This window comes from Dipodomys merriami, unplaced genomic scaffold (assembly GCF_024711535.1).
Source record: "Dipodomys merriami isolate MVZ:Mamm:240054 unplaced genomic scaffold, mDipMer1.0.p SCAF_1, whole genome shotgun sequence".
Classification (NCBI taxonomy): domain Eukaryota; kingdom Metazoa; phylum Chordata; class Mammalia; order Rodentia; family Heteromyidae; genus Dipodomys; species Dipodomys merriami.
The window spans coordinates 140511199-140522357 of record NW_027202270.1 but is presented as its reverse complement, the minus strand read 5'-3'; the positions used below and the strand labels follow the sequence as shown (position 1 = coordinate 140522357).

Here is an 11159-nt window from a genome sequence, read left to right as displayed (position 1 = left end):
TCCAGTACTTGCTTACTCAATCTCCGGTCCTCCAATAACATTGGCGTTCGCAGACGGCCAATCAGAAGTGGCAGATGTCCTATCTGCTGTTTTTCTTACCAATCGTTGAAGTTTCAGGGCTACATCCAATGAGAACGGCAGGTCGCGAGCTCCTATCCGAAGCTCTTCGGCGTCATGAACAGCCAATAGGAGTTCGTGTGGAAGCGAGTCTGCTCAACAGCTTGTTATTTGGTGGATTGTGGCAGTAAATCGGGGCGAGTGGGGGAACCCGGCGCAGGAACTGCCGCCGCGACCGGGAGTGGTGCTGCCCGGACGGGGGCCCACGGCGATCGGTGGGGCGGAGGACTTGAGGGCTGACAGCGCACACTTCACCCGCAGTAGGTAGGGCGGGAGAAGGGAAGCGGGGCACACTGAATGGACGGAGCCGCAGTAGCAGCTGGTGCTGCTGACCAGGGTCCCGGTGCAGTTGGAAGCTTTGGAGGTGGAAAGAAGGATGCCAGGCTAGCGGTGCAGCGAGCGCAGGGGCAAAGTCGGGGAGCAGCGGTCGCAACTGCAGGAACCGCCGCCGCAGCCGCCTCCACGGCCGCTTCCCCGGGTGCCCCGGGAAAATGGCTGTGGGGTTGGCCGCGCTGCTAAGTTTGCTTCCGTTGCGGCCGGGAGCGGGCTGCTTAGGGGGGAACCAGCCCCCAACTCCACTGGGTGTCCTCTCCCGGTGGAGTCCGTGGCAGGACCCCCGGAGGTTTGATCGTGGCTGGTTCCTCTCCGGGCTGTACAAAAAAGTTGCGGCGGGCGCGGAAGGAGGCGCCGGCTGCCGCGGTGCGGTTCCCCTCCCCTCCCACACCCTGTCCGGGCCGCCTCCCCTCCTCCTCCCCGCCCCCTCCTCGCGCGAGGGTCCCCTCTGGTTCCCGGCTCCCCGCTGCAGGCCGCCGCCCCTGCCCTTTCGGGCGAAGGAGCGCTTCTCCCTCCCGACGCGGAGCAGAGCGGAGGTAGGAGAGCAATGGCGCCCTGACACTCTGCTGCCGCCACCGCGGGCCGGGGCGGGCCGAGGGGGCCGAGCGGCGGAGGCGGGGCGCGGGCCAAAGTCGGGGTATCCGGGAATCGGCCGAGCGGGGGGCGAGGGGGGGCTGGGTGGCCATCCCTGTTGGGGGACTCAGGAAGCCCCAGACGGTGTCTTTTTTCTTTCTGGCCCTTTTCCTGGGCGATCGGACCTAGGGCTCCGGAGTTGAGCATTCCGGGTCAAAGTGGCCCGAGAGGTGGGGGCGCGGTGGGCCGCTGTCGAGCTCCGGGGCGGAGCGGGCTGCCCTTTGGCGCGCGTGAGGCTCTGGCTGCCCGCTGGCTCCTACCTTCTGACTGCCCTCCGAGGGGGTCTCAGCCCTTGGCTGGGGAGAGATTGTGCCCCTCCCCGCTGGCGTTTGTTTACTTTCTTTCCCCCGTCGCTCCCGCTTTTGGCTGATTCTGTGCTTGTCTTTCCTCTCTCCATGATTCTAGCGACTGGGAAGATAACTCATTGAGCTGGAACCCCACCGATCACCAATAAAAATGAAGGTAAGTGGAGTCAACTCTCCTGAACCTCGTGCCCCGGACATTGACAGTTGTGAGGGTGCTGTCGTAGAATGTCTTTTTTTTTTTTTTTTTTTTTTTTTTGGTTTCTAAAGGATTTCTCTACTAAGCAGCATTTTTGGGGTTAGCATATGAATTTCTCTACTAAACAGCACTTTTAGAGAAAGGGAACAGACGTGTGGCTGGGTGAGAAATATAGGGCTAAATCTAGTCAGCTCAGTCCTCTCTAGTAGGTCTTTAGAAAGGCTGCTGCAGGCTTTCAATTGTTGACCATCGGGCTAGTATTTTTAAACACTTCCTGTGTTGGCAGCAACCTTTGCAGAAGTAAAGCTTTTGTCCTGTTTTAGTTCTTTGGGGGATTTTTTGAATTTTTTTTTCTTCCCTGTTGCCAGGAAAAATAAGTGGATTGAATAAAGTAAGAGAAAGAGAAAGAATATATGCCTTGAATGAAGAAGATACCATTATTTCTGAGCATAAAGCACTTGTTTGGTTATAATATTTTAGGTTGGACTAAAACTAGTAGCACTGAGTTTTAGTTCTATCTTTATATTTTGAAAATGTATGACCATACCAAATATATGAATATATGTATGTATATTCTTACAATGCCTTATCTTGGAAATGTGAGTGGATGATTAAAAGAAAAGAAAGATATTACAACATTCTTCAGGGTACCCTGGTTATTGAATATTTCTGGGCAGGTATTTATTTGTCAAAACTATTTCTCTTCAATTTGCACATTTGGTTAATGCAGTGATTTTTACTTTATTTTTTGTCAGTACTGGTATCCCTTATTTTTGCTCAAGGCTAGTACTTTACCTTTTGAACCAAGGTTTCCCCTCTGACTTTTTGGTGATTAAATGGAGATAAGAGTCTCATAGGCTTTCTTCACTGGGCTGGCTTTGAACTGGGATCCTCAGAACTCAGCTTTCTGAGTAGCTAGGTTTATAGGTGTGAGCCACAGGCAATTGGGCAAAATGCTATGATTTTAAATGCTGGATTCATCTCACATGTACTGTCTTTGTGTATTAAGCTTTGAAATTTATTATTAACTTGTTCTTTCCTATTTTCTTGAAGGGACAGTTCTAACCTTTAATATTACTAGGGAAAACTTCCTGGAAAATGAAATACTACTTTCTGCTTAAAAAATGTAGCTAAAGAAAACACCTACCTTTGTACTTAGTAGTGTTGTATTTAACTTCTGTGACTACATGTAACTTTTGAAAAGCATAGGTAAAATGACAGACTGAGATTGCAATAATTTTGTAACTGACTTGTAGAACAAAAATTTCTCACAGTCTATGTATCATTATGATGATAGCCATTTGCTAAAAGTAAAATTGCATTTCTTGTTTTTTGTTTTTGTTTTTGGTGCTGGTTCTGGGGCTTGAACCCAGGGCCTGGGCTACTTCTGTTTTTGTTTGTTTTGATGTGTTGTTTTTTAGTAGTTTATTGGAGGTAAGAATCTCACAGACTTGCCTTCAAACCCAAATCTTCAGATCTCAGTCTTCTGAGTAGCTAGGATTACAAGTGTGAGCTGACGTTTCTGAATAAAGTTTTGTTTTGTTTTTTCTTTTTAAAATGTTAAGAAAATTCTGTGGTAAACTATGTGTGACTACAGTCTTGAGCCCTTAGTTTGTACCTGCTTCCAATAAGCTCAATTCAGACATAACATTTTAAGTGCAACATTTAGCTGCAAAAAGCTAAAGGGTTAGCTTGGTTTCTTATCTGTACCTAAAAAGATGTTGCCTTTATAAAGCTGTATCACTGAACATTTAATCATGCAGTTAGTACCAAATTCTTTTAATTTAAAAGCAAGATTATCAGGAGGCCAGAAATGTTCTTATTGACATGTTAAAATGTTTATGTTAAAGGTCAGAGATATTCCATGTGAATATATATATATATATATATATATATATATATATATATATTCATTTCTTACATAGATTGTAGAATTTCAAAAAATTGTAAAACAAGTATTACATTTCCTGCTTGATAATTTCTAATTACAACTTTAAAACTTTGTATGGCATCAAGACATCAATATGTAAAATAAAGTATTCTTAATAAAGTGTATATTTTAGGGGTATTTTTCAAATTGTTGATGATAGCAATTAGCAAATTATTTGACCGTTCTAACTACTTTAAATACAAAACCCCTACATGCTGTTGCAGTTGGAGTAGGGGAAACAGAGGTGTTGTTCATTCTGTGTTCCTTTCCTAGGCGGCGGATGAGCCGGCCTATCTCACAGTGGGAACGGATGTCAGCGCCAAGTACCGAGGTGCCTTCTGTGAGGCAAAGATTAAAACTGTGAAAAGGCTAGTGAAAGTGAAGGTAATACATTTATTTTAATGCAACAGTTTTATTAACTGAATTAGAGAGATTGAAGTTTCATTAATTGCAGGGGGATACTGCAAATGATGATTTTGTTGATTGAATCAATACTATGGTGACAGCTCTGGTTCTATACTACACTTACAGGAAAGCACAATAAGAATTGAGGAATAAGAACTCAAACTGGGGTGGGGGGCAGGTGGGGAGATGGGAGGGCAGGGATGGGAAGGGGAAACAAAGGAGGAGGCAACAATGCTTGGTAAGAAATGTACTCATTACCTTGCTCAAGTAATTGTAACCCCTCTGTACGGTATTTTCACAATAAAAAAAACTTATTAATAAAAAAACCCTCAAACTGAGCAATCATTCCAAAATATACTTTCAGAATTTCATGTTCACACACTCTTATCATTTGGATTGTTCCTATTTGTGGCAGTGTACTTACTTAAGCTATAAGCTGATTTTACCCCTTTCATAATAACCCAGTAGAGGCAGTTTCAGTGATTGGAAAGAACTACCCTGGGAATTAAACTTTTGATGGCTTTTATGACCAGAAAAATGTTAAGCACATTCCTGTACAGTATTTGGGGAAAATAGGAAAGTACAGATGTATCTAATACCCATATCTTACTTTTCAGAAATACCATTAACATTTTTTTTGTTCCTTCTAGTAATTTTTGTACCTATATATTTTACCTAGGTATAAAAATAATGAATGCTTATATCAATATTTGTAACACTGTGGAGCTAGAAACTACATTTCATGAAACTCTTCCTTTGATAATACTCCAAAAAGATTTGGTGTGGTCCTTCAGATTTTATACTGTGGCTGTCATGACATTCTTATTATTGAATCATACTGTATCTTCAGTTTGCTTTATTTATGTATCTGATGTTTTCATATCAAAATTAAGAACCATCAAAAGAGTACATATTTGTCTTACTCTATACCCCAAACTGAAAGTATTGTGCCATACATCTTGGTGAATGAATGAGTGAATAGCAGCAATAATTTTCACTGTGTGATTCTAATACCAACAGTATCATCTTCACCTGGGAAGTCATTCAAAAATGCTGATTTCTCAAGTCCCTACCCCAGGCTTTCTAACCAGAAACTCTGGGGGTAAGGTTTATTACTTGTGTTTTAACAAGCACTGTGAATATTTCTGATGCATGTTAAAGTTTGAGTCCTTGAATGAAGGAGTGTCATTTGTATGGAAGATAGATTTTATTCATGATTATTATAAAATTTCTCTCTATGTTTTGATCTGCTGATGAAACTTTATTACTAGAATGTCATTTAGCATTTATTTATTTTCTATAGCCTAGGGAGTATAAAACTATATAATTTTTTGTTGTTGTTGGTCGCGGGGCTTGAACTCTGGGCCTGCGTGCTGTCCCTCAGCTCAAGGCTAGCACTCTACCACTTGTGCCAACTGTACCACTTCCAGTTTCCTGGTGGTTTACTGGAGATAAGAGTTTCATGGACTTTCCTGCCCGGGCTGGCTTTGAACTTTGATCTTCAGATCTCAGCCTCCTGAGTAGCTAGGATTACAGGCGTGAGCCACCGGTGCCCAGCTAAAATTTTCTTATTAAATATGAGATTCTTATATATCTATGTATGTATTAGCATTATTGTGGATCTTTCATTATTTATTTATTTATTTTTGTAAACTCAGGGGCTTGAACTCAGGGCCTGAGTCTCTGAACTTTTTTTTTTCCTTCAGATTACCACTTGGGCCACAGCTCTACTTCTGGCATTTTGGTGGTTAATTGAAGATAAGAGTCTCACAGACTTTTCTACCCTGGTGGCTTCAAACCACAATCCCCAGATCTCAGCCTCCTGAAGGAGCTAGGATTACAGGCATAAGCCACCAGTGCCTGGCTGCTTGGGCACTGGTGGCTTATGCCTGTAATCCTAGCTCCTCAGGAGGCTGAGATCTGAGACTTGTGGTTCAAAGCCAGCATGGGCAGAACAGTTTATGAGACTTATCTCCAATTAACCACCAGAAAACTATAAGTGGCACTGTGGCTCAAAGTGGTAGAGTGCTAGCCTTGAGCAAAAGAGCTCAGGGACAGTACTCAAGCCCTACAACCAACAAAAAAAGTAAATAAATGAATATATGTATACACACACATATACATATATTTGTACCTTTTATGAGTTAACTGATAAAACTCACTAAAATCAGTTTTAAGATTTTAAGTGATTGCACTGTAGATTGTAAATCTTCTATAGTTCACTTAGTGAACAGTTATTAAATGCCAGTACTATGCACTGACATTTGCTAACTGCAGGGGATATAGTAATAAAGGAGGGCTCCAGCCATCAAGGAGCTCACAGTTAATGAGAGAGACAATAAAGGTAAATATACAACAAAGTAACTACTGTTACTCCAGAGGTGACCACAGAGTACTAAGAAAGTACAGTGCATCCTTTATAGTGTATCCTTTACAGTGTTATTATAAATGTATCAGTTTAAAAGCAACATGCCAACTGTTGTACACATGTTTTTCAGGTACTCCTGAAGCAGGATAATACAACACAATTGGTTCAAGATGACCAAGTAAAGGGTCCTTTAAGAGTAAGTATCTTCTTGGGGCTGGGAAGGTGGCTCAGTGGTAGAGTGCTTGCCTCGCATGCATGAAGCCCTGGGTTGATTGCTCAGCACCACATAAACAGAAAAAGCTGGAAATAGTGCTGTGGCTCAACTGGTAGAGTGCTAGCATTGAGCTGAAGAGCTCAGGGACAGTGCCCAGAGTTCAAGCCCCATGACAGACAAAATAAAGAGAGAAAAGTTCCCATAAATACAAGTGATAAATACAATATTCAGCATTGCTGTTAAAGAAAATTGAGACTGATTTGGTTGTCTTATGGTTTTATCATTCTTATATTTTAGTATTTGGCTTCTCATCCTGGACTTTGCAAATTATTTGCCCTTTCTGAGCCATAATTTTCAGTTTGCAAAATAGTTACTTATGCCTAAGAGTTTTGAGTCTCAAATTACTTAACAAAGATAGGAACACTATAAAGGATAAAGATAAACCAGAGTAAGGAGGAATTATAAAAAATTTTTTTTGGTATTCATATCATATAGCTGGTGAGAGTGATTTGGTAAGGAAATTTGGGTTTCATATTTTAGGTTGGAGCGATTGTTGAAACAAGGACATCTGATGGATCCTTTCAGGAAGCTATTATCAGCAAGTTGACAGATGCTAGTTGGTATACTGTTGGTAAGTAGTTAAACTTTTTTTTTTAATCAGTCATGGGGCTTGAACTCAGGGCCTGGGCACTGTCAAGACTCATTGTGAATGCAAAAAGGCAAAGTTATCTTATGTCACATTATGCAGCCACTATGCTGTGTTTTCTTCTTGGGGAGGGTAGGACTATGGTGTGAATTCAGGCCTTAACTAGACAGATGTTCTTAGCCATGCGCCCAGAACTTTTTTTTTTTTTTTTTTTTTTTGTGCCAGTCTTGGGGCTTGAACTCAGAGCCTGTGTGCTGTCCTTGAGCTTTTTCACTCATGGCTAGGGCACTACCACTTTGAGTCGCTTACAGTTTTCTGGTGATTAATTTGAGATAAGAGTCTCAAGAATTCTTCTGCGTAGGCTGACTTTGAACCTCAATCCTCAGATCTCTGCCTCCTGAGTAGCTAGGATTGATTACAGGTGTGAAACACCATTCCCAGTTAAGTAATTTAATACATACATTTACTTTGGGATTAGATGTATCTTTGTTTTGTAGGTACACTGAAATATTGTGTTGACAGAGAACCATGTACTATTTCCTGTCAATTTCCTGCCTCTAACTAGCTAAAATTTTAATGATGATCTGCTGGTAACAAAAATAGTTACTCTTTATAGTAATGTGGCTATTTGTATCTGTTTCACCCAAGAATGTAGTTCTGCCTTAGGTTACTTTGACATTTCTCTTCAAGAAAGTTAGATACATGATTAATTTTATTCCTAAGACAAACTGAGAGAACAATATTGTGAATAATCAGACCTTTTCACTTCTACTGTCATTGCAATTAAGATGACATGGGAGCTACTATTACTTGTTTTATATAAAGATAGTGTAGATGTTACTATATAATTTACAGACTGAAAATATGTTCAGAGTAGATACAAGCCCAGGTGCCATAACCTAATTCTTAATTATTGTCACAGGTATTCTCTTGTTACAACAGATTTAATAATCTGCTAGTGTGAATGCATTCTTAACAGTCTGTGTAAACTGATGCTAACTTTAATAAGCTTCAGTGAGACCCATGCATTAGAGTTAAGGTCCATTTTTTATAACGTTTTTTTGTTTGTTTTTTTATTTTGTTTTGTTTTTGTCTTTTTTTTTGCACTTGAAAAGTAAGGCCTTGTTTGATTTTTTTTTTCTTTTAACTGTACTCTTTTTTTGGGGTGAATATCTATTTAAACCTGAGTAGTACTACAAGATTTGCTATCATTAGGCTCATGAGAATAGCAATAGTAACATTTCCAAGTCTCAGTAGTTTTTTAGTTTTATAGTTCTGCAGATTATGTATAAGACTGGTTCACAGTAGAGACCTATATAACACATTTATATCTTAATGTAAGTTGTTTGATTATAATATGTGGTTTCCTTATGAAAGGAAAAGAAATGACCTGTTAATTTTACTTTTACTTGATTTGTTTCTTTGGGTAAAAGTCATTCACTGTAGCTTAAAAATTGGTTAAAAATTTCAGTTCCTGGGGCTGGAATGTGGCTCAGTGGTAGGGTGCTTGCCTAGTATGCATGAGTTCAATTTCTCAGTACCACATAAATAGAAAAAGCTGGAAGTAGCACTGTAGCTCAAGTGATAGAGTGCTAGCCTTGAGCAAAATCAGTACAGGGACAGTACCCAGGCCCTGAGTTCAAGCCCCAGGACTGGCAAAAAAAAAAAAAAAAAAAATGCAGTTCCCATGTCTTCTTTTAGTAGTAGCAATTTGTTGTTGTATGAGACTATTTTTTCCTACCTAAAAAGTCTCCTTGGACTTCCTATATATTCTTTGTTTATAATGATACCATTCTGCTAAACTATGTATTTTTAGTAAGCTTATTTGGCACTATTGATAGTTGTTAATGATTTAAAAACTGAAGTTAATAGTAACTCTGAAAGATTAAGTCAATACAATCTGTTATATGAAGCAAGGCACTGGTAAAAATTACAGGAGTTGGTGTGTGTGTGTGTGTGTGTGTGTGTGTGTGTGTGTGTGTGTGTGTGTGTGTGTGTGTGTGTGTGTGTGTGTGTGTGTGTGTGTGTGTGTGTGTGTGTGTGTGTGTGTGTGTGTGTGTGTAGAATCATGTGAAACTGTGATCCATAATCTGATCAGATTCTGATGTTGTGTTGTATGTGGTACTCATTGCCAGGCGTGCTTATGGCTCCAGAAACAGTTCCTTTCCTCTCCGTATCCTGAGTTTCTGCATCCCACAATAATCATTCAGTTATGATTCTCTGTCCTCTGTATGAGCGGCATTTTAGCATTGCAACAAGCTAGTTACTACTTAGCATTTACTGTAAGATTTTCCATATTGGATAATTATGGAAGAAATTGTGTAATTCTTGTTCTCAAATTACTTGGAATCTGAGTTACATATAATTGAAGTTTCAAGCATTTTTGTACATAAAAATTTATTGCAGTTAGCTTTCCCTTTTTTACAAAAAGGGATTTGCTGGACACTGTTGACTCGTTATAAAACACAAGGCTGAGACCCAGAGCAGTTAGGTTCAAGGTTAGCTTGGACAGAAAAGCCTCTGGGATTCCATATCTGAAATAACTAGCAGAATTCCAGATTGGAGGCATGGCTCAAGGGATAGAGCAAGCCAAGCAAGCAAACTGGATGAGTGTGAGGCCATGAATTCGAACTCCAGTCCCCAAAGAAGATTTGAGCACTCAAAATGTATTGAGCAGGGCTGAGAAGGGCAATTCAAGAAGCTTCCTTTTAATAAACATATTAGATGATTCTGATACAAATAGTACCCACTTAGAAAACAGACCCAAACACTGAGAAGGAGAGACAGATTTTGGGAAAATTGAAAAAATATTTTAAAATGTTAGTTATTGAAATAGAAAACTTAACCAGGACCTAAAATAGTCATTTCTCAAAGGAACACCTACAATGGCCTAGAAACAGTGATGTTCTTCATAATGCCATAATGTGGACAATGACTTAGTGCACATATGATGATATATTCATAGATTGTAATGGATCTGAACAGTTCCTGTGCCTAATGACTTTGTAGCCATTGTAACACATTACTCATATGCTTATGGTGATGCAACTGTAAACAAACCTATTGCACTGCCAGTCATACAGAAATGAAGTACATACTATTATGGATAATACATAACATTTGATGAGGACAGCATATGAATATGCTAGTTTTTTATTATTATATTAGAGTGTTCTACTACTAACAAAAAACCTGTTAACCATAAATCAACCTCAGACAACTCCTTGAAGAGATGTTCCAGAAGCATTGTCACAAGAGATAGCCTTTCCATGTGTTCCTGCCCAGTGGGACGTGTGCAGGTGGAATAGTTTCAGTGATACTGACCCTCTGTTGGCCTAACATGGTGTGTGTTTACATCTTAGTTTTTCAAGAAGCTTAAAATCTTGAGGAAAGAAAAATTCCAAAAGTAAAATGCAACAAGTATGGCAGTGTATTCCTGTAATCCTAGCATTCAGGAGGCTGAGCTAAAAGGATCATGAGTGTAAGTCCAGCCCAAGATACATAGACTCTGTCTCAAAAAGCAAGTAACAGCAGGCGCTGGTAGCTTATGCCTATAATCCTAGCGACTCGAGATGCTGAGTTCTAAAGATAATAGCTCATAGCCATCTGGGGTAGGAAAGTGGTGACATGGTTCAAGTGGTAAAGTGGCAGCATTGAGTGAAAAAGCTACAGGACAGCATAAAGCCCTGAATTCAAGCCTCAGTACCAACACACGCACACGCGCGCGCACACACACACACACACACACACATACACACGAAAGGGAACAAAAAACAAACCTCACAGAACAAGGATATAACAGTTTTCCCAGTGTTTTGATTGTCAGTACTAGGCTGGAACTTGCATTTGCTAGGCAAGTGTTCTTTGAGCCCAAAATGGGATTTTGTATAGACAATTCACTGAGTGCCACAAATATATGTACGTATATATATCCCAAAGTAGTATCTGTTACTGCACTAGATACAAATATTAAGTATTAAAACATTTAAGAAAAAGACAAAGCTGAAATTGT

At 40.3% G+C, this 11159-nt stretch overlaps 1 protein-coding gene across 2 annotated transcripts in view; it reads left to right on the top strand.

Annotated features, from left to right (window-relative positions):
* Nucleotides 1-213: 213 nt before the first annotated feature.
* Arid4a (AT-rich interaction domain 4A) overlaps nt 214-11159 on the top strand; it is a 75589-nt gene continuing 64643 nt past the window's right edge. For both annotated transcript variants that reach the window (XM_070032682.1, XM_070032674.1), the window contains exons 1-5: nt 214-381; nt 1489-1545; nt 3788-3898; nt 6418-6483; nt 7042-7132. In XM_070032682.1, the coding sequence (XP_069888783.1) occupies nt 1540-1545; nt 3788-3898; nt 6418-6483; nt 7042-7132 (274 nt within the window). In that variant the 5' untranslated portion in view covers nt 214-381; nt 1489-1539. The remainder of the gene's footprint in view (nt 382-1488; nt 1546-3787; nt 3899-6417; nt 6484-7041; nt 7133-11159) is intronic.